A 24,162-nucleotide genomic window follows, 5' to 3' on the forward strand; every position below is an offset into this window, starting at 1 on the left:
TTGCATGAGTCTTTTGCGTTGTCGAAATGATTTTGAATCTTCAGTGTGTACTCCTGCTTTGCTTGTCGGATGGTTCGAGAGAGAGAGAGAGGTTGGCCCTGGCTATTTTAAGAGCAACTCTGTCCCCTGATCGGAAAGCGGCATCTCTCTCTCTAAGCCGTGCATGAACCTTTGCTGTAAAGCAGGGTTTTTGGTTGGCTCTCGTGGTGTCAGTTTTGGAGACGGTAACATTCTCTATGCATTTGTGTAGCAGGTCACAGAGTCTGTGTATTCCTCCAAGTTGATGGAGCCATTGTGGGTAGCAGCCTCCCTGAACATGTTCCAATCTGTGCAGTCGAAACAGTCCTGAAGTGCTTCCACAGCTCCACTCAGCCAGACTGTGATGGTTTTTCTGGCTGGTTTTGTGCGTTTGAGCAGCGATGTGTATTTGGGTGATAACATGACTGTCCGGTGGTCGGAGGAACCTATGTGGGTGCGTGCAAAGGCTTTGTAGGCGCCGCGCACGTTCATGTAGACTTTGTCCAAACAGTTCTCTCCCCTTGTGGCAAAGTTCACATGTTGAAAGAATTGGGGAAGCACTGACTTCAGGTTCGCGTGGTTGAAATCGCCAGCAACAACGATAAATCCGTCCGGGTGTATTATTTGAAGCTTGTTGATAGCCTCGTACAGCTCTCCTAGCGCCAGGTTAACATTTGAGCTAGGTGGCATGTACACAGCTACCACTAGTAGTGCTGTAAATTCCCTCGGCAGATAGAAAGGCCGACATTTAACAAGTAAAAACTCCACTTGTCGTGAGCAGTGGCGAGTCACTTCATCTGAATTCGTGCACCAGAGTTTGTTGATAAAGATGCACAAACTGGCACCTCAGCTCTTTCCGGACAATGCGGCGTTTCTGTCGGCCAGCAGCATCTCGCAGTCCCGGCCTTTGTTCTGAGCTCCACTGCTGTTAGCAAGCCCAGACTCCGCAGAATCTCTATCAGCAGATTTGGCATAGAAGTTGTGCATCTCTTCCCGATTTCAAGCAGAGTGTGTCTGTCATAGGTAGTACTCATGGCGACTAATAGTAATACAAAAACAAAATGGACAAACGTACGGGAAAAAAAAATAGAATAAAAAATAAATAAATATAAACTGCTTTTCTACTGTATTCGCTGGAGCACAGTTAGCCACTGCCAGTTGTGGCGCCGCCCCACTAGGCCCACAGTCTCCCCCGGGGTGCCCCACATCACCAGGCCAGCAGGCCAGCAGTCTCCCTGCAGCTCAGCAGTCTGCCATGCAGTGCAGGCCTCCAGCTCAGTCCCGGGTACCTCTACAACTCGAGTCCCTGGCTTCTGTCGAGGAGATAGGCCCCGTTTTGTTCTCTGGCTCTGTGTGTGCTAGAGAGCCCGTTTTTCCTCCTTTAGGCAGCGGATGTCCCTTTTAGGCTGCTGGTGTGGGAGATGTTGGCAGAAGGGGACTTGTAAAGCACGGATGCATGCAGATTTTAACAGTGCCCTGGGAGCCCTTGCAGATGTGTCTTCCCTGGGGGAGGGAGGAGCCATTTGGGTCCTCCCTCCCCCAGAGAAGACACATCTATATAAGTAAAAAAGTATTCAAGGGACAAATAAAAAGGTAGACTAGATAAGAAGAGAAAAGTAAGTGAAGTAAGAAGATAAAAAGGGGATGGAGGTGAAAAACTAGTACAGATATGGGATCTGTTATCCAGAAACCTGTTATCCAGAAAGACCTCTCCCATACACTCCATTTATCCAAATAATCCAACCTTTTTAAAATGATTTCCTTTTTCTCTGTAAAACTAAAAAAGTACCTTGTACTTGATCCAAAGTAAGATATAATTAATCCATATTGGAAGCAAAACCAGCCTATTGGGTTTATTTATCGTTTACATGATTTTCTAGTAGATTTAAGGTATGAAGATACAAATTAAATTTTGTTCCATTATCCGGAAAACCCCAGGTCTCGAGCATTACATGATTTTGTACTAGACTTATGGTATGAAGATCCAAATTACAGAAAGATCCATTATCTGGAAAAACCCGATACCCCTGGCATTCTGGATAGCAGTTCCCATACATGTACGTGTTTATTTAGGAACTATATAAACAGATAAGGGAGCATCCTTAAGAAGTATTCCTATTTTACTTTGCAACAAAATAATATAATAACCATTGTTACGTTTTGTAAGTATTGCACTGTAAGAAATAGTTGTTTAATGGAAACTTATTTTTGCTATTATTAGATAATACTGTTTTAATAACTGTTTGCATTCAGCATTGATTTTCATTTAATTTTTGTATCTTGCACATTACAACTAGAGACCCTATGTTATTCATTGTGAAATGTTTTTTTTTATTATGTTTTAATGAAAATGCACTTCCTTAAGGGCACAGTAAATCTGTGTTATTTAATTATCATATAGCTAAAGACATCTTACTTATAATTCCTAGAAAGTACTGTAATATCTGCACGTGAAATGTATTCTTGTTCAGAATGATTTCCTGGAACCACATAAACATAATTTTCTTTAATAAAGCTTATTAATTCTATGCATTTTACATAATGCATTAACACACGGAGAAGCTGAAAAAGCATGAACCAGAAGACAAAATGACAACCTCTAAAGAAATAATTGAGATACATACAATTCCTACCTCCCATCATTATTTACCTTACACACTCCATAACAACCTGTCATCAGTTATTTACCACAGGTACACTATTTGATAGACCTAACCATAAAAATGTTAGATATGAATTGTATATCATGAGCTAATATACAACTCCACCTTGACCAGATATGGGAGCCTGGGAAACCAACTTAGGCAATCCATTGTCTTGGCAGAAGATTTGGGGTAATTCCATAAAAATGTCAGTATCTGCCACCAAAAAGATAAAGCTTACAATCTATAGTTGCCAGAACATGGCTTCAACTTGGATGAAATCTTCCTTTCTGATGCTTCAATACTTAATACTTAAGAGAAGTTAACTGAGTTTATGGAAAATATTGGTCCAGGCCAGAATGTATGAAAAATGACAGTTCTGGGGGCTATACTTAAATGCCTCTATGTACCGATGGCAGTCTCAAAGTGGAATTACAGTAGAAATTTCAAAGCTATCCTGAACTTTCCTTTTAAGATCATCTGGAATAAAGAATGTGTAGCGCTATAGTAAATTCAGTGTGCCGTTCTCTATTAATCGGCTTCACCCCTATACTGTGCTCCGGATGAGACCTTAATTATTCAGGGATAAGCCCTCACAAATAGTGTGGAGGCATGGTGTAGTATAACTGTAACTTGGTGCAGGGTACAATAATTGGGTGCCATTAGTACCCGGGATTATAATCCCACTCACAATCCTCGAAGGAGCCTCAAGCTGCTAAACTAAATAGCCTGTATATCTGTCACTCCTAGAGTGACCTCTTATGGTGAGTAGCCTATCCTTACTAGACCTGACCTGTCTAGGTTCCACTGGAGCTCTGACTGCCTGCTCAGGCCAGAGCTAGCACAAAATGGGCTCTGAGCACCTGGCTGCCCAGGACTTTAGCACAGTGCCATCTATTGGGCACTGTGAGCACACCAAGGGGCATAGCTTTAAGCAGGATAAGGAAATAGGTCCCCCTCCTAACTGTATTTTAGGACCCAGTTAGGCATCTATAACCAGGGCCGGTCTTAGGCCGATTGGACCTATTGCGCCCAATCGGGCCCCGCGCCCATGGGGGCCCCGCACAGGAGCTCAGATAAAGAGAGTCCCCGTGTGTGCAGACAGCAGCGTATGCAGAAATTTTTCAGGGCGCAATAAACTTTTCTACCAGTAGGGGGCGGGCAGCAGAAGTGAGCCGGAACTGAAGAGATGAACTGGAAAACATTAGCACGTTTGCAGTGCTTTGAATTTCCCACCCCATTAGTTCCTGCTGATGAAGGGGAGGGAGAGAATTTTCTGATGCTGTTCTAAAATTCCCCACTCGTCCAGGACAGGTAAGAACAGCATCTTCACTGATATGGGTGGATCTATTCTTTAGTTTTTCCCTAACTTCTATGCAACTTCAGGCTGATTCTCTCTGCATGTGACTTACTTATATTTTAAATTCTGCAATGTGTGAGTTTGCTGTCTATTAATCATGTTAAAGTTGCCTTATATGTTACAAAAAAGTGTTTTTAGTCTATTTTTGTGAAAGAATTCTTCATTTGCGTCGGTGTAATAACAAATTACAATCATTCTTGTGTCCTACCAATGTCTGTTTCAAAGCACTCCCCCACTCTGTGATGCCAGACACAGCTCAGAATGATACATGTCAACACACTGCTCCTATACATCACAGCCTCCATTGCTGTTAAAAGTTTGGAGTTTGGAGTTCAATTTTGCAATCTTTTCTAATCTGCCATCATAAATCTCGTTTCTCAGCACAATCCCACATGGAATAGCCCTAGCTCATGCTGCTTTGAATAGTTATAGTTCAGCAGATTAATAATAGTAATATTATCGTGTGTGGTAAATAGACCTTTATGAAAATCCTGTTTGGATACATTTTAATGCAGATTTATTTACCCCATATGGGACACTTGTCATAACTCTGTTATGTCATGATACTGATACTGATCACTGCACAGTTTAATTATTCACAGCAGTCCTGCCCTGCTTTATGGCATCTGAGATTCTAGCTATCTTTATAACAGAGCATTCTGTCCCAGTGGCTGCACAGATCCTATCTGATCCCCATTGTAAGCAGCAGTCCTGCTTTATGTGCTGTTTTCTATGCAAGCCATGACAGACTTTGGGCATCTGTTCACAGGTTTTATCTAATATTCCTCTGTTTAATTGTGTCCAATGAACAGATTAAAAAAAATAATATTCCAGGGGAGTTTCCAGCTATCACCCTCACCCCCAAGCATCTCCTCACAATTTTAAGTACTTTGTTGTTTTTCCAGTCAAGAAAATAGCAATGCACTAAATTAGGTTAAAAAATAATTTTATAAAACAAATAGTTTCACAGCAGGAATAGTCTGTACAGAGAGATCCCCTAAAACGATGGCAGCATAGGTATTCCCCTGTACTAAGCACAATTCAGCAGGAACAGCCCTCTAAGTCTGCTCAAAGTCTGTACAGAGAGATTCCATAAATGAATACCAACATTTTCCTTTACCATAGAGCAGGGAGGTCAGAGAAGTTTATTAAAGAATGCATCATGCATTTATTATGAAAATGCATAGCTTCATGGTAATCCATGGTGCTCTACACACATTTTACACTAGTAACCAAAATTTGCAAGAATTATTTTTTTTGTTCATATAGCCTAAAAAATAAGGGGGGTATTGTCTCTCAGCTGCCCAGCCTGCCCCAACTGGCTGTAGTCAGCGAAAAGCAGACACTATTTGCCACCCACCCTGGAACCCTATGGCGGTCAGCAGAATTCAATCAAAGGGGCCCCGCCAAAATGGTTCCAATTGGGCCCCGCAGTTGGTAAGACCGGCCCTGTCTATAACACTAGGGGACTGCCTGCTAAATAATACTGAGAGACTAATTTACCAGTCCCCTACAAATGCATATGGAGATCATACAAGATTATTATTGGCCGTAATGTGGGTAGTTTAAAAGTAACTACCCCTTTTAAACAACTTTTGACTTTACATTGACTTTACGGCATTTAGAGGGGCAATCTATTCTCACAAAGCGTTTGAAGGGGTTATTCAATTTTAAGTTAACTTTTAGTATGATGTAGAGAGTGATATTCTGAACCAATTTGTAATTGGTTTTCATTTTTTATTTGTGGTTTTTAAATTATTTATCTTTTTATTCAGCAGCTCCCCAGTCTGCAAGATCAGCAATCTGATTGCAACCATGCATTGATTTGAGTAAGAGACTGGAATATGAATAGTAGAGGGCCTGAATAGAAAGATGAGTAATAAAAATTTCACAAACAATAAACGTGCAGCCTAACAGAGCATTTGTTTTTAGATGGGACCAGTAACCCCGATTTAAAAGATGGAAAGAGTCTAAGAAAAAGGCAAATAAATAAAAACTTTCATAAGTAGGGATGTAGCGAACGTCGGAAAAAATGTTCGCGAACATGTTCGCGAACGTCCGGACAAAAATGCGAACGGTTCGCGAACGTTGCGAACCCCATAGACTTCAATGGGAAGGCAAATTTTAAAAGCTGGAAAAGACATTTCTGGGCAGAAAAATGATTTTAAAGTTGTTTAAAGGGTGCAACGACCTGGACAGTGGCATGCCAGAGGGGGATCAAGGGCAAAAATGTTTCTGAAAAATACATTGTTGACACAGCGCTGCGTTTTGTGCTGTAAAGGGCAGAAATCACACTACGTCACTCAGGTGGTGTTTCTGGACACGGAATGTGAAAAAGCTCACACAGCTAGGTGGCACTTGGTTAAAGACTGGGCAAACAATGCCTGCAAGGTCAACGTATACAGTAGTGGATACAGAATATATTATTGCTGCTTGAAAAACGTCACTCAGGTGGTGTTTACGGACACGGAATTATTATTGTTATTATTTAGACAGAATGTGAACAAGCTCACACAGCTAGGTGGCATTACTAGCCAGCAAAGCTACCTAACCTAAAATGTCCCTCAAATCCCTGCAGACTTCTGTCCCTACAATACAGAGCAGTATCAAGTAGATTACTAGCCAGCAAAGTTACTATCAACTGTCCCTCAAATCACTAACAGCTCTCTCCCTACACTAGCTCTTCCAAGCACACACAGGCAGAATGAAAAAACGCTGCAGGGCTTCAGTTTATATATGGAAGGGGAGTGGTCCAGGGGGTGTGGGGTTGGTCCAGGAGGGAGAGCTTCCTGATTGGCTGCCATGTATCTGCTGGTCTGGGGGAGAAATGGCAAAAAAAAGCGCCAGCTAAGGCGAACCCAAATTGGCGAACGTTGCGCAACGTTCGCGAACATTCGGCGGACGCGAACGGTCGATGTTCGCGCGAATTAGTTCGCGGGCGAACAGTCCGCGACATCCCTATTCATAAGTTTCTTAGAATTAGCCATTTTATAACATTCTAAAACTTTAAGGTGATCCACTCCTTTAACAGCAATTCTGTAACCAGTGGCGATCAATGACATGCTCAGAGTTTGAAAACAGATTTATATACAATTTACAGAACTCTTGAAAGTACTTGGCTGTTTTTTTGGACTACCCATGTGGGTAAACAATGTAAACAACTCTTTTTATATAGCTGACCATAAAAGTAAGCCCACGCAGTCTTTGTTGTGTAGCATATGGACAAACTACAAACCACCGAAACCAATCCTGCTGATTTTTATACCTGCAATAATGTTTAAATTGCACCTGTAGATCACCCTTTTCTGGCAATGTTTGTTGCTAATCTATTCCTGAAAAATTATTAAATGTTTTACATATAAAATAAATCAACATACATTAAATATCGACAAACATCTTCTGCAGGGACATTATATATATGCCACTAGTATGAATTAACTTTCTTGGTGTATCTCAATAATTTGTTCCAAAACAAATTTTCTAGCATAATATTTTCTTGTGGACCTAACTGTTTTTTCTCACATTGCCTATCAGCCTTATGAACTATTCTAAAAAATAATCGAATGTTCTTTGCCGTGCTTTAAATGTCTTTGTGTAGGTTATCATCATTGGTTTCTTATTAATTTCCCCTGATAAATGTGACATGCAATATACAAAGCTACTGTGTAAATATATAATTGGCAAGTGGCATGAGCAATCATGGAGCTGTTAGCCTAGGGCCAATCTATTATCTCTCCTTAAACAGACACATTTGATATCGTTCTACATCAGTCATGTGCTGTTCCAAGCAAAGTCATGTGTTTTCAAACTTGTTCTAGAAATTGTATGTGATAAGATTCACAAGGATGCATTCACTGTGATTGTCACAGAAACATAAATGCATTTTACCTGCAGTATTTGATGACAGGAACATTTGGGACACTATTATAATTCTTTTTAGACATACCTGGTCTGATCTTAAAACTCCTTTATTTCCTCACAAATGCATATGGTTCATTCGTGTAATATTTGTAGTTGACACAGCAGGAGGCAAAATAGTGACATTTCTTGGACCAAACGCTTTCCGGATAAAGGGGTCTTTCCATAATTTGTGTCTCTATACTTTAAGTATACTAATAAAATAATTTAAATATTGAATAAACCCAATAGGATTGTTATGCCTCCACTAAGGATTAATAATCTCATCGTTGGGATCAAGTACAAGGTATTGTTTTATTATTACAGAGAAAATGGAAATTATTCTATTATTGGATTAAAATAAAGTCTATAGCAGATGGCTTTCCCATAATTCAGAGCTTTCTGGATAACAGGTTTCCAGATAATGCATCCTGTATAACAGTACTGCTTTTGGGTCAATCTAGCAAGTAAAAAGATATCTACTCTTTTTCTATTGGCCTCCATATCTATCTATCCATCTGTCTGTCTACCGTCTACACTCTATCTGTCTCTTGAATTTAATGTTTGTATAAAGAAGGTTTGTTGGTGACAGTAGAGGGGATTTATTGGGTTGACAGAGAACTCAAATCATCTCCTCTTGCCATTTTTGTTTGGCAACTGAAACTCCTCTGGCAGCTTCACAGAGCAATAGTTTTTTGGCTGCCGTGGTCAGCATTCCAAAGTTGCTAAGAGTAGAACATGCTATAACATACTAAAGTTAAAGATGAACCCTTCTAACTGTGTGTGACACATTGACATAATAAACGTAATCATCGAGTTTGGCTGATAGAGACTTTTTCTCTCTGAAATAAGTAGTGAGTCATGTGCACTTTGTACACCAAATACACCAGGAGAGTCTGCTCCATCTGGATACACCAGGAGGATGTTGAAGGACAAACAAGCTTTAAAAGAAAACCACACCCCCAAAATAAATATTTAAGCAACAGATAGTTTATATCATATTAAGTGGCATATTAAAAGAATCTTATCAAACTGGTCTATATATTTAAGTAAATATTGCCCATTTACATCTCTAGTCTTGAACGACCATTTTGTAATGGTCTCTGTGCTGCCTCACCTGACCAGAAATACTACAACTCTAACTGTAACAGGAAGAGTTGAAGCAAAAGACAGAACTGTCTTTTAATTGGCTCATGTAACCTGACATGTATGGTTTGCTGGGTATGTTTGTGTGCACAGTGAATTGTACAATCCCAGGGGGTGGCCCTTTTTTTTTTTAAAATGGCAATTTTCTATTTTTGATTACCAAATGGCACATACTACTAGAAAAGTATATTATTACGATTGTTTATTTCCATGAAGCAGGGTTTTACATATGAGCTGTTTTTTGCAATATCTTTTTATAGAGACCTACATTGTTTGGTGGGTATAGTTTTCCTTTAAGGACAGTGCATCTTGTGCACATTGTTATCCTAACAATTTATTTTTATTTGGTGACAATGTGCAAACGAACCATAGTCTAATTTAATGAATACTCTAAGATTTGGACCTCTAAGATATGAAGACCTTTTAAATCTGACATTTTTATGCACCAAACTTATCAACACCGGCATCCATGGTCATCAATAAACATGATACATGAATGACGCTAAGCATCTTCAGGCACTCTCAAACATTCTAAGAATATGACAAATAAAGAAAGGTGCGTTCGGGGCCTTTTATGTAGTTTTGGTAAATGAGCTCTGATCATATTTTCTCAAAATAATAATTAAAACATTGCTTGAATTGTGCCTAGGACAACTCCCGTTGACTTCTACATGAACTCGCAAGCTTTAAAATGCCGAAGCATCACATTGGAGTTTTTTGTGCTAAATAAATACCAAACATTCAAGTTTTTGAAAATATAATTAGAATTTGTGAGGTTTGGTGCAAAAAAATTCCAATTGTGGCAAAAGTTCAAATTTGAACATTGATAAATCACCCCCTAAATGTTGTGGCTTACACTGGGATATTGATGCTCTGTATGTAAGCATTAGTCAGACTTGTTCCCACCAAGGCCTCGTTTTATATGACTCCACCAATATAAAAGTAAAAGGCACTGACCCATAAAAATTTTAATATTTTACAAGGGGATCAATGTGACAACTGATTCAATACAAGTGCTGTGTCGCCATACTTCAAGGGATACGGACAGTATTGTAAAATGATTATGTTATTCACAATAACAATATGCAGGCAGAAGCCCACTATCAGTTTGCTTTATAAGTTTGTGCAACTTTGTCTGGGGTTCTTAAAAATAAAATAGGTCCAGAAAATCATGTCTGTATGACAGGTCAATGCTTTTTCAAATAGTGTTAGTACTTCAGACTGAAAATAGGCAAAAGGGAAAGGAATTTTCTAATGCTCATATTAAAACTTTGCAGCCCTTTATCAACAAATATATACCAAGACAATACGCAGTGCTACATTTTCTTGTTGGGCAATCTTGTGTTATGAATTTCCTTAATCAATGTGCAGCCTGAGAAATAGTCTGGGGATTATATATTGATCAGTTTTTAAAGATTCTTCACTTCCATGTGTTTACTTTTATGTGTGTTTCATTTTGGTGAGATTCATTTAAATTGAATCCATCTACAGTTACTCTTTTAATTAAATCATAGACTGTCAGAAAAATATATAAACCCGCTGTTATCAAGTATAAAGGGGAAAAGAGGAAAATCGTTTTAGAAGTTAAAAAAGATGAAATCAATGAAAATAAAGTCTAAAATGACCAAACACATTTTCTAAAGCCAAATGCAACGTGTTATAGTTTCTGTGCATCATCGCCATCAGTGAGCACAATATATAGCCCATATAATTCTTCCACTGTTTACACACTATTGTCATTACAATCCCAAATACCTAATGGTTTGTAAATAAAAGATGAAAGTGTAACCTTAGTAAACAAGTCATCAACCGACATCATGAAAAAGTTGTAGTCATGTTATAATGCTTAAGAAATGCTCTCAAATATATACAAATTTCCTTTGTAAAATAAAGATGGGCAATGATTGTGGATGTTGATTTGATTACCATCACCAACCATACATTATTTATGCTATCATTTTACTACAGATATTGATATTGAGTGGTGTGTAATGTTGCAAGTAACTAAATTGAGGAAGGGTAGGTAACTCAAGAAGTCCAGTAAACTAAGTTTTAAAATGCACTCAGCCTATAAAGTTAGTTTTACTGCTATAAAACAGATGCATCTTTTAGACAACTTTGAAAAACATTTAAAGCCACACATCAATTCCCCACCTCACTATAGTTTTCAGAAAAAAAAACTTTTAGTTTTAGTCTTACGTCAAGGAAACAATTATGCTGATTTAGCTGCGGGAACTGGAGGTAGTTGATCACTGCAGATGCAGAACATACTTAACCTTAAATACTAATTGTAGGCATGCGAATGTTTTGTAGGCGGGTGTAGAGAAACAGATCTGCTCTTTTTGCAGCTCCACGTAATTGCAATAAATGCAGCTACAGTACATGGACCTGCAGAAGAGAGCAGACCCATGTCTTTACGTAGAGCTGCAGAGCCAATGCTTTGTGTGATATTGACCTAATAGAGCTCCTTTACTAGCAGTACTAGCACTAGAAGTGAGTTTATGTCCATTTAAGGCAAGCATACCCTGGAGTATTCCTGAGCGGTTCTATGACACTGGGTATTTTAAGCCCCTAGTAGCTGAGCTGATGGAAACATATACGCTGTTATGTGTAATCCATGTTTCTACAGGAGAATGTAAATAACAACTCTATTGTTCTCCAGGGTATTCTAAACTTTCTTACATCTAGGATAAATTACGAACAATTGGGTACAACAATCAGTTCTTCCAAAGGTATCACACACAGGTAAACTATTTAAACTGTAAGGTAAAATGGCATAAGCTATTACTTTTCTGTGAGCTAGCAAATACCTAGTGCAGTATTTACAGTGTATAGACACGAATCACACACAATTGAATATGTGATTTATATTAGGTGGGTTTTCCAATTCTTCTTTCCAATGTTTTTCCTATTTACAAAGGAATTCAAGTTAATTCATTGGCATAAGTCCTCTGAGCTGATTACCTATTGTGCCTGCGAGCAAAAAACAAGTCAGAAATATGGAGACTTTTTTATGTATCGCTTTTTCACATTGCTTTTTTACCTCTGTGTACTGATAGTAAATAGAAGAATTGTCATCAGGATTCAGAATGTTGTTTTAAAATTGTAATATTATTGAAACAATGCTATCCAGTGCTACCTACTGCACACTGATTAAGCCCTTTTGTCTTACTTTGTTATCCTTCTCATATAGTAAAAGGAGGGTCTTAGGGAAAACTGGGGTAAAATGAACTTTGAGTATGAGTATAATATAAACATATTTAACAATTTGCAGTTGGGCTTCATATTTTATAGTTTGTGTTTTTTAAAATTATTATATCTGGTTGCTAGGGTCACATGTCCAACTGTTTGCTCAGGAGTCTTCCAAATATTTGCACAATGTTCTGATTGTTTACTGTATGTATGTGCTTTTTAGGATACAAACTTACCACATTTTCTCCTAGCCAGAGGTCGATAATTCTACCAAGTAGTATCAATATAAATTCCAAACTGGACTGCTGTAAAACACTACATCATCATACTAAAACTTACCTTTTAAGAAAATTTGCCTTTATACATGTTTAAAGTAGTGTCCTTAACATTTTATGCTATAAAACTATGTAATGCTTTGCAGGGCGTCCCTGGACCTGGAAATTATGACATTGTGCGACTTTTTGGAGAGAGACTGGCAAAATCTGCCATTGTTTTGCGGGCACCATTTCTTTCACAATCAAAAGTAAGCAGAAATGTGATAACCAGTGTAAGAAAAAAATGTATTTAACTTAATAGGCATGCAGCCATATAGAATAACAAGATTGATCTGGGGACATAAATAAGAGCCAACTGATCCCTCAGTTGACCATAACACTTGTTACAACAATCTTCTGCTCTACTTCAAATTTACTATAATCACATCGACTGAATGAGGCTCAGATTTGCAGTTGATTCATTATAGATACTTATGGTTTCACGGGTATCTTTTTATGTATGGCATACTTATGAGGGTTCAATTATGTGCTACTTCCTCAGCAGGAGGAGCAATATAATTTACAGCATTGCAAAAGAAGGCTACTTTACCAGCAAATGTGCCCTGGTATTAGCCCATAGCAACCTATCATTAATTAGCCAGCTGCAGGTAGAACAGCAAAAGCTCAGTCTTTGTTGATGGATATTGTAACAGAAATATATCACTCATTTACTATTTACTACAAATAATGTAGTTATGGGTGTAGATATATATATATATATATAATTTAAGACTTTTTATTCCTGTTTAGTTTTTTCTTTTACAAACAATAGTATTCTCTTTAGATGACTACTTCATGTAATGATTTTATTCCTACAAAATCTTTCAATTTTTTATTTTGATTTATTATTATTTAAATCTTTTCTGTTTTAAAATTAGTGAAGTTTTTTTTTTTTTTATTTTTTTTATCCTATATATAAAAAAGTCATTGCTGACTATTACACTTCTAGTGTATGTATGTATGAGTTTCTGGAATTCCAGTACAAAGGTTAAATCCTAGTAATTTTATTTTTTCGCAAAGATCATTTAGAAAATGGTCTGAATGTTAGTTTTATTAATCTGCTTTCTTCAGGAGGTTTCTACAAATCTTTGCTGTGGGGCAAAAATACATTAAAGTCACCAAAATACTCTGTTGGTTAATGTAGTAGCTGGTTATTTTGAAGTCTTTCATCAGCATTTTCTTCTTTTGCTACTCTAGAGATTTTTACCTGTAAAATCAATCACCCCAGCCCCAGGCACATATAATGAACAGAGAACAGCATTTGAGTCCTTGAAGAAAATATCAAGTTTGGCACAGACCCCATTTGGCCAAACTGCAGCTCGATTTGTTCAAGACTCAAGGCATCATAAATCTCCAGGTATGAAAAAATCTAAACACTATTTCTTTTAGTGATTTGTTTATAGAAAAAAACATTAAAAGGAAATAGCAAACAAGGTAAATTTTACACATGGTTCTAACAAGATTCTAGTTTGCTTAAAATAATAATTTTAAACATTTAGGGGCAAATTTACTTAAGGTCGAATATCGAGGGTTAATTAACCCTTGATATTCGACTGTCGAATTGAAATCCTTCGACTTCGAATATCAAAGTCGAAGGATTTAGCGCAATTCGTTTCAATCGAATGGAAAATCGTTCGATCGAACGATTAAATCCTTCGATTCGTTCGATTCGAAGGATTTTAATCCATCGATCGAACGATTTTTCTTCATCCAAAAAAAGATAGCAAAGCCTATGGGGACCTTCACCATAGGCTAACATTCACTTCGGTAGCTTTTAGGTGGCGAACTAGGGAGTCAAAGTTTTTTTTAAAAGAGACAGTACTTCGACTATCGAATGGTCGAATAGTCAAACGATTTTTAGTTCGAATCGAAATCAAAGTCGTAGTTGAAGGTCGAAGTAGCCCATTCGATGGTCGAAGTAGCCAAAAAAAACATTCGAAACTTTAAGTTTTTTTTCCTCTATTCCTTCACTCGAGCTAAGTAAATGGGCCCCTTAATGTAAGGAAGTTTGGGTTTTACAGTATAATGAAAAATATTCCAATTTCAACATACTTAGGAACATATTTAGTTTTTAGGCACTTATTTATTTTCTTATCATATAGAAAACTGTATACTAATTGATTTGCAGCCATTGTTTTAGGGATAAATGTAAATCTGGTGTTAGAATAAGTCTTCCTTCGAACAATTTATAGTCAGGAAAATGTTCTCAGACTATCATTAATATTCTCTTAAGATTTCCTTCCATTTACTCTTAAATTTACCTAGGGGTCAGTGGTGAGATCTGTAAAGTTTTTTGAATCTCTCAAACTGCTGCGTTTTAGCACTGAACAACTTCAAAACACAATGTCCACCCCCTGATCTTTTATTTTATTGTCTAAGATAATAGCAGCAGGATTGCCATAGCATTTGTATGGAGAAATCCTGTTTATCCATAATTAAGTTCTGGTCACTAAAGGGGCTCATTTATTAATTTTTGGGATTGTGTGTTTTCTTTTTTCTTTGTTTTGATTTTTTTTTGTTGATTGTATTGTTTCAAAAAAAAAATCATAAAAGAAAAGTAAGAACAGAAGGGTGGAGAAACAAATTGCTATTATGATTTTTGTTTTTTCGGCTTGATCCCGAAAATTTATAAATGAGCCATTTAGTGACCAGACCTTAATTATGGCTCAAAGAGGATTTTCTGTACAAATGCTCTTGCTGTTATTTAAAGGTGGCCATACATGGCCAGATCCACTTGTTTAGAGAGGTCGGCAAATGAGCGGATCTTGCCCCAATGTGCCCACCTTGAGTGGGTGTTATCGGGCTGATCCAATCGTGGGACCTAGGGCCAATGAATGGAAATGCAGGTTGTTGGTGGTCCTCAATCCAGCAGGATTTTTAAACCTCCTGATTGACATCTGGTCAATTTTTGGCCGGATATTGGTTGGGGAAGCCCATCGGAAGGCCACATACACTGGCCAATAAGCTACCAACTTGGCAGCTTTTATCAGTGTATGTATGGTCAATTAAAGACCGGGAGATTGCTATGCAGTTGTAGCTTCCTAATAATGCAGTATATTAAAACATCAGGAGGGTTGACATTGTGTTTTTAAGCAGTTCAATGCTAAAATAAGAGAGCAGGAAACAGGAAACCAAACAGTCATTTGGATCTTTAATGGGCATCCTCTAGTTAACCTAGAGAGCTACAACATAGTAAGTTGGTAACTAATATACAAGCTGTTGCCCAAATTAAACAAGGCCTTTCCAGTCATAATGCACTGCACCTATGTTTTCCTTCCTGTGAAATTTTGATGGACGATAATTATAGCTATTTCTAGTTAGCTAATTTACTGCTCACTTTAACCAGTACTTGGATATGACAAGGAGAATGTTTTGGAAGTGTTCCTTTTTAAGATGCCTTTTTTGTTTTATTCTGGTGGTTACTTGTATGTATTGCACATGAAGAATGTGACTATATGTAGAATAATACCACAGATCTTTTATATTACCTTTTATCACACGCTTTAGATGCTATCATTAACCTTTCACATCTCAAATAATTATGCACTCCATGCTTCATAAAGACTGTGATTAACATAATTAGAGATAAGGGTTATTGTGACGTTAGAATTGGCTTTATTGTGTGACTTGTCATTGTAAATTGTGTATGTGTGTGTGCCCCTTTGAAAAAAAAAGATGAATTATTTATTTTAGGTCCTGGGTCTTATAATGTTTTAAGACATAGTTTTGCAAGTGAAGCTCTAAGCAAAACTGATTGGGAGAGCAACATAAAAGGAGCATTTGGCTCATCTGCAGCTCGTGAGTTTCCCAGCTCAAAAAAGGATGCTTCGTGGACACCAGGTCCAGCAGACTATCACGTAAGTTTAGTGTTACAAAACAGTATTATTATTATTATTATTTATTATCGTTACCATACCCAATAAAATCCATGGCATAAAACTACGCTTATTGTTTTAAAATACCCCTTCCCCTACACATGTCTTAAAGTGCTTGTTCACCTTTGAGTTAACGTTTTGTATGATGTAGAGATTGACATTCCAAGACAACTTGCAGTTTGTTTTTATTTGTTATTATTTGTGTTTTTTTAATTATTTGGCTTTTTAATCAGTAGCTCCCCACTTTGCAGCGTTCATACTCTAGTGCCCTCTACCATCAGTGAGCTACTATAAATAATAATTTATAGTACATAAAATATTCTGCCCACCTTTAAGTAACACAATGCACAAAAGTGGTATGCTTTTGCAATTAAATATCCAGTTTACTGAAAAAGTACATCAATATAGCAATTCTGCATATACAAGAATATGCAGAATATAGCATACACACAGTACAAAAAGTAATACATACCAAAATGCAATAGTAATACTAATACAACAATGTACAATAAAATATGACTATGAAGATTTTCATTCATCCAGGTCATAGTATATCAAGTATAGGTCAATCTAAAAACAACTGGACTTGCTGAGTAATCAATGAAGACGTTTCACTACTCATCCGAGCAGCTTCTTCAGTTCAACTGACTGGTGTGGGAAGTTCTCGGCATATAAACTCTTCCACTAATCCATTTACAATGGAACATTGTAAGTCTTCAAAGAGGTGACATCTGAAGAAACTCACAGAGGTGTTGATTCTGTGTAGTTGTGATAGGATTATCCAATGTGTCATGCAACTCCTAGATACAGGTGTTACTTGTGAGAGTTGCATGAATGGATGTGTGAAGTGTTCTGAATCCACCGGGGTACAGATGTTAGAACAGCATTGTATGTAGCAGACAGGTGGTGTCGAAGGCCCCCACCTCAAAAAAAACAAAAAAAAACCAAAGCAATGTGGTATACACAGTCCAGTGTAGCGAGGAGTGCACAGATCTATACATCGGGGAGACAAAACAACTGCTCTCCAAGCGAATGGCTCAGCACAGGAGGAAGAACTCTACAGGGCAAAACTCAGCTGTCTTTCTACACTTAAAAGACAAGGGACACTCCTTTGAAGACAGCAAGGTCCAAATCTTGGATAAAGAAGACCGCTGGTTTGAACGAGGCGTGAAAGAGGTGATTCATGTCAAGGTGGAGAGACCATCTCTGAACAGAGGTGGGGGCCTTCGACATCACCTGTCTGCTACATACAATGCTGTTCTAACATCTGTACCCCGGCGGATTCAGAACACTTCACACATCCATTCATGCAACTCTCACAAGTAACACCTGTATCTAGGAGTTGCATGACACATTGGATAATCCTATCACAACTACACAGAATCAACACCTCTGTGAGTTTCTTCAGATGTCACCTCTTTGAAGAGTTACAATGTTCCATTGTAAATGGATTAGTGGAAGAGTTTATATGCCGAGAATTTCTCACACCAGTCAGTTGAACTGAAGAAGCTGCTCGGATGAGTAGTGAAACGTCTTCATTGATTACTCAGCAAGTCCAGTTGTTTTTAGATTGACCTATACTAGATGTACAATAAAATGCAGCATGTAACATATAAATGATACAATAAGAACATCAGAATATCAGAAAATGGAGAATGAATTCAACGTTTTGGCATGAGCCTTCCTCAAGGGCAATTCTAGTGGTTCAGCACATCAGAAGGTTATATATACCATAATTAATTAGAAAAAAACAAATTCCAAATCCAAATTTTGCGTTATATGACATCACATCCACTGACGTCACTCGCGCGATAGTCACTAGGCAACTTTGCATGTGTATTTTCGTGATGCATTTTAGCAGCGCCATGAAAACAAGGATGCCCCACCTCCTGTGTGCATCTATTACAAGTATGTGTAAGAAAAAGGGTTTTTACATAAACATTGCATAGGTTGCCATGGAAACTAAAATGAGAGGTTGACATATACTCTAGCACTCCGACTACAGTATTTTAGCTAAAATTCTTGGCTAGTTTACATAAATCACTGATCAGTTTATAATTTAAATTTTAAAAAACACTCCAATGTTTACATTTAACATATTAATAGGTGCAGCTAGGGGTTTCTAATATTATCCAGGAGAAGTTAATTTTATGCACCGGAATGTATCAGTTCATTTTCCAGCCTTGTTGGCTACCTGGCCCAGATTTGGTTGCAGCATCTTAAGATTGTGGTGGATTCTTGAGTAGGAAGAATGAAGGGAACTTGTAATGGAAAAATATATTTTAAAGATTAAGAGCAATTTGAATAAAATTTACATAACGGCAATAAAACATTTGCTAAATTGCATTTTGTTGAACTAAATCATATGTGCATAACTGCAGACTGCAGCTTATTATTACAGTTCTGCCATCTTATTGCACTTATCCTATAACATTCAGGCATTTGACAGATAGAGTTGGCATACAATTTATTGTGAATATTTCTTAAACTCTGTGTGGGAAAAATTTACATTTCTGACAGATTCAGGAATTAAAAACATGGACCTCTTACTGTATATTCATAACCTGAGCTATATTTCCAGTAGGTTTCATACCTGCTAACTTTAGCCATCTAGTGCCCTGCCTGATAAATTTTTCATTTAAAAGCTATTTTCTGTCTTGTAAATATTATTATTGCTGTAGATTCACAACTGCATTTTCTGCAGTTATTTTCTGCATATATCACCAAATTTACATGAGTTCAGTTTTTTTAATTGGAAGCAGACTTTGTTCAAGCACATTATTTTCCTTCTGTAATTAGGTTCAGCGGTGGCTAATGAGGCACTAGTTTGGGGAATATTTCCTAAAACAAGTGAACGCTCTGCTCTCATTTAGGAATACTATATTATTTTTACATTCACTTGAATTAAAAGAGGAATTAAAAGAGAAACATGTTTCTTAAAAATAAATGTATCAGTTGGAAACAGCAAATGTATTGCTTGCCTGAGAAAAAAAATCCTGGAAATTTTTATTAGTCGTGCATCTTTTTATATATATTTTTTCAATTGTCCATTGGTCCTCCATATATTTAGGGGGTTATTTACTATAACTTGTTTTTCTCTCATATTTTACTAGAAATAATCTCAACCTAACTCCCATTTATGAATTTGGCTAATTTACTAATAATTAAACTCGAAAAAATTTAATCAAATATAAACTCAAATTTATCAAATTTTTGCAAAAACCAGTCTCAAACACCCCAAAACACCTGAAAATCGTGAAGAAAAAAAACATCTTCAAATGGTTAAAGGGACCTCTGCCATTGACTTTTACATGAATTCGGCAGGTTTTAGCTGGAGTATTTTCGGTTCTCGGATTCTGATCGTGAAGGCAAAAAACATCTTCAAATGGTTAAAGGGACCTCTGCCATTGACTTTTACATGAATTCGGCAGGTTTTAGCTGGAGTATTTTCAGATTCAGATTTTTTTCTGCTTTGGGGCATAATAAATCTCTAAAAATTGGGGGGTTGTTTACTAAACCATAATTTTCTCTGGTAGAGGTTTTGAGCAAAAACTTTTTCTAGATTTATTATACCCCAAAGCTGCAAAAAGTCTGAATCTCGAAAATACGCCATCTCAAACTTGTCGAGGTCATGTATAAGTCAATGGGAGATGGGCCTTTTACAATTTGAAGATATTGTGATCTGCGCTGGGTTTCGTCCAATAATCCTAAATTTTGGGGGTTTTCAGGCTTTAACACGAAATAATCAATCTACTTGTGCACTAGATCTGAAATTCATACAATTGGGGTTTTTAATCGATTCTATTGAGTTTTTTCCCGACCCCACTTTTTTGAGTTAGTTTATTGATAAATAAAATAAAATCATTGACAGGAGCTTGGTCAAGCATAGTTTAATTAAATATGAGATAAATTCGAGTTTTAGTAAATAACACCTTCGATTTTTTTATTCTCTAAAAATTCTAATTTTTTTTTACAGGAAAATATTTTTTGAGAAAACAAAACTTGACCTTTAATAAATAGACCCCATAGTCTAAAAAGGTTTTGTACACATTAATTATCAGGATGAGGAAAAGTAGGTGCACATACAGTAAGTAATACTACTAAAAATGGTACCAAAAATATGCCCGTCCTGAGGGAGAAGACAGTTTAGTGGTTTGGTCTATAAGAGGATGTCACTAGTTCTTACTTTTGGAATTTATAGTACTATGGAACCACCATGAGCAAGACTTATAGTCATACAGTGGCAGAGGAACCAGAGGAACGCACAGAAGTAAGATGCAAGATGCTGTGGGTATGGGTTGGGTGTGGGTCCAACAGTGGCAACATTTTGCGGGTTAGGGTCTGCGTGGGTTGAGTTTTTCCTGATGTGAATGTGAAATTGCAGTAGAGTAGCCCAATATGTTTTCTGCCAGAGCAAAATACAGAAGAGAAACATATTAGCTGGCACAGGATCTGCATTGTGTTTCAAGAAGAGGCATTGTCTGTATCCCCAGCTGCTGCACTGGGGCCCAGGAGGTATAGTGGGCCCCATAAGGCCCTAATTGATAACAATTTCAACAAATATTGGCAAAACAGGACAACCCCATGATAAATTGGGGGCCTTGAAATGTATTTGTGGTGGGGCTCAATAACATCTAGTTATGCCACTGCAACTCACTAAGCTCAATTCTGGTAGAAATATGATTATCCCTACAAATTGCGGAAACAGGCTTTTGGGATGAAGGTGCTCACCAAACTGGAAAAAAGTAACTGTCTAATTTACAAACACACAGGGTGTGCAAGCCGACTGGGCCATAATTTTATTGATCCAGCCTTTTGCTGGTAATATGATTAACTTCATCATACATGGGATCCATATACTGTAGTTCACTTAGTCTGTGATGGTTCATACAGATCCTATATAACAACATCTCAGATCAGAATCTGCTCAGAGAAAAGTTAGCCTTATTTCTGGCAAATGTATGTAATTTTTGTCTGTGTACCACTAAAAATATGCCCAACCCTGAGGGAGAAGACGAGTTAGTGGCTTGGTCTATAAGAAGATGTTACTAGTTCTTGCTAGTTTTAAGTTAGGGGCGATATGGCTGTGGATATGAACACCAGATCCTTTAGTTAAGACATTTTTAAAGATTAATTATATAAAAAAATCATAGGTTTAGATTTCAAGTATATTTTATATGATGCCAGCCAGCTAGTATTACCTTGGAAAGTACAAGACTGCACATTGCATGCAACCTTCATAAACAGTTAATAAAGTCCAAAGTAAGATATTTTCTTATATAATGATATTGCTATTTTCTATATCAACTGCGGGAAATATAATATCACTTTAATGATAACGATAAGCAGTTTCTCTGAATAGAATATCTTTCTATAGAAATGAGATCCTGTGTTGTTTTGTCACATAATGGTTAGTTAAACAAGCTACAATAATTTAATTAGCGAATTGTTCCACAAGTGATAAAGAAGAAATGATGTGGATATAAATGAAAGTGGGAAAGAAAGCTGTACTTGGTAAGAGCTGAAAGGAGCCGAAGCTGTTATAAAGACATTATCCTAAGCTGTGTTAAAAGTAGCAACATCTGATGAAGGTGGAAGATGCTGTCTTAAATTATATTGGCTTTTGTGGAGGAATTGGATCAAATATCTTAGTCTGTTTTCGCAAAGAAAGAAATCTCTGTGGGATGTACATAGAAATATACTGGCTGAGATATATAAAAAAAGAGATCCTAATAGGCACAGCTAAGACTGCTCTTTTTTCATCACTCATATGAGCTGCTTTGATACAATTGTACTTTTCCCTAAACATGTGTTCTAGAAATAGAATGTTCTGCAAGTGCAATATGCTACATAAAAAGAAATAATACAATGCTTGAGATCATGTAGTGCTTTATTACACAATACCAAAAGTAAATAAAAAAAAAAGAATATAAAAGAAACTTGTGAAAGGGATGATAGAATGACAAATGCTATTTTGCAATTAGCTTCCTTGTCACTACTCTTTACAAAAACACAGAAGCTTATACGCAGCCAACTGATAAACATGTACAAGCACCGAGAGACTTAAGCTACTGATCTGATATCAAGGTTAGTGTCTTTCTAAAAATGGCTGCATTTAGCGGTTCTTGGTCCTACCTGGTTAAATCTTATTTACAGATATAGCAGTCTCAATATACTAATACATTTTCAATGCCAAGGTTACCATTTCCAGAATGACATGGCATATTAGTCACTATTACTCCCAAGCCAACTTTGTAGTTACCTGCATCATTTCAAATAATATCCTACACATCATTTCTTTCTTCTCATCTAATATATTATTAATCTGTTCAAATTGAGACCTAGTGGTGATTTAATAATCTGTTGCTGTGTATTTAATAATGTAGCATGGCTCGTCATCTCTCTCTTCAGGTGCCAACTCTTAAAGGGGTTGTTCACCTTTAAATTCACTTTTAGTATAATGCAAAAAGTGATATTCTGAAACAATTTGCAATTGGTTTTCTTTTTTTATTATATGTGGTTTGTTGAGTTTAGCTTTTTAGTCATCAGCTCTCCAGTTTTCAGTTTCAGCAATCTGGTTGGTAGGACCCAAACCACCTTAGCAACCATGCACTGGTTTTAATAAGAGACTGGAATATGAATAGGAGTGGCAATTATAGTACATTTGCAGCCTTACAGAGCATGTGTTTTTTAGATGGGGTTAGTGACCCCTATTTGAGAGCTGAAAAGGTTCAGAAGAAGAAGGCAAATAATTCAAAAACTATAAAAAAAAATTAAGGCCATTTGAAAAGTTGCTTAGAATTAGCTATTGTATAACATACTAAAAGTTAACCCCTTTAAAGTATAGTCTCCTTCACCCCTTTAAAGTATAGTCTCCTTCACCCCTTTAAAGTATAGTCACCTTCACCCCTTTAAAGTATAGTCTCATTCACCCCTTTAAAGTATAGTCTCCTTCACCACTTTAAAGTATAGTCTCCTTCAACCCTTTAAAGTATAATTTTCTTCACCCCTTTAAAGTATAGTCTCCTTCACCCATTTAAAGTATAGTCTCCTTCACCCCTTTTTAAGTATAGGCACCTTCACCCCTTTAAAGTTTAATCACCTTCACCCATTTAAAGTATAGTCTCCTTCACCCCTTTAAAGTATAGTCACCTTCACCCCTTTAAAGTATAGTCTCCTTCACCCCTTTAAAGTATAGTCTCCCGCATCCCTCAAAGTATAGTCTTCTTCACCGCCTCCGGTCTCTCTGCATTCACACCAGATCTCCTACTACTAATATCACAGGGACAATTATAATTTGTACTTGCAACTCAGAGCAATGTTTGTTTTATAGCTACTTCTTTGTAATTCATATATGCCGTGATAAACCGACTCCTGATAAAAATTCGCACTATATTACCAGAAATGCATTTTGTGGTTGCATTCTGAATCTGCTCTTGATCATTTCATTCTTCACTTTTATTCCTTCGTGCTGGCATGCAGGATGTCCCTGGAGCTGGGAACACTTTACACTTCAAGTATTGCATATTCATTATGGGGGTGCAGATTTCATTACTGTGTGAATTGTGCCACCTTGAACTATGTGCCTGGAATTAATGTACTTGCATGAATAATTCTAGGGATCCTTCAGGGAAAAATATGGTCCCCAGCTAATTTAAACCAGTAGTGCAAACTCTCTCTCTCCTCGTCCCCTTATTGGAAAACATTAAATAATTTCC

At 37.1% G+C, this 24,162-nt stretch overlaps 1 protein-coding gene across 1 annotated transcript in view; it reads left to right on the forward strand.

The window, feature by feature from the left end:
- The window catches only part of LOC108710879 (sperm-tail PG-rich repeat-containing protein 2), a 317,226-nt gene that overhangs the window by 86,730 nt on the left and 206,334 nt on the right, over positions 1–24,162 (forward strand). Inside the window, exons 8-10 of the mRNA XM_018252074.2 lie at positions 12,677–12,778; positions 13,767–13,926; positions 16,263–16,426. Of these exons, the coding sequence (XP_018107563.1) occupies positions 12,677–12,778; positions 13,767–13,926; positions 16,263–16,426 (426 nt within the window). The remainder of the gene's footprint in view (positions 1–12,676; positions 12,779–13,766; positions 13,927–16,262; positions 16,427–24,162) is intronic.

The sequence above is a fragment of the Xenopus laevis genome, chromosome 1L (assembly GCF_017654675.1).
Source record: "Xenopus laevis strain J_2021 chromosome 1L, Xenopus_laevis_v10.1, whole genome shotgun sequence".
NCBI classification, from domain to species: Eukaryota; Metazoa; Chordata; class Amphibia; order Anura; family Pipidae; genus Xenopus; species Xenopus laevis.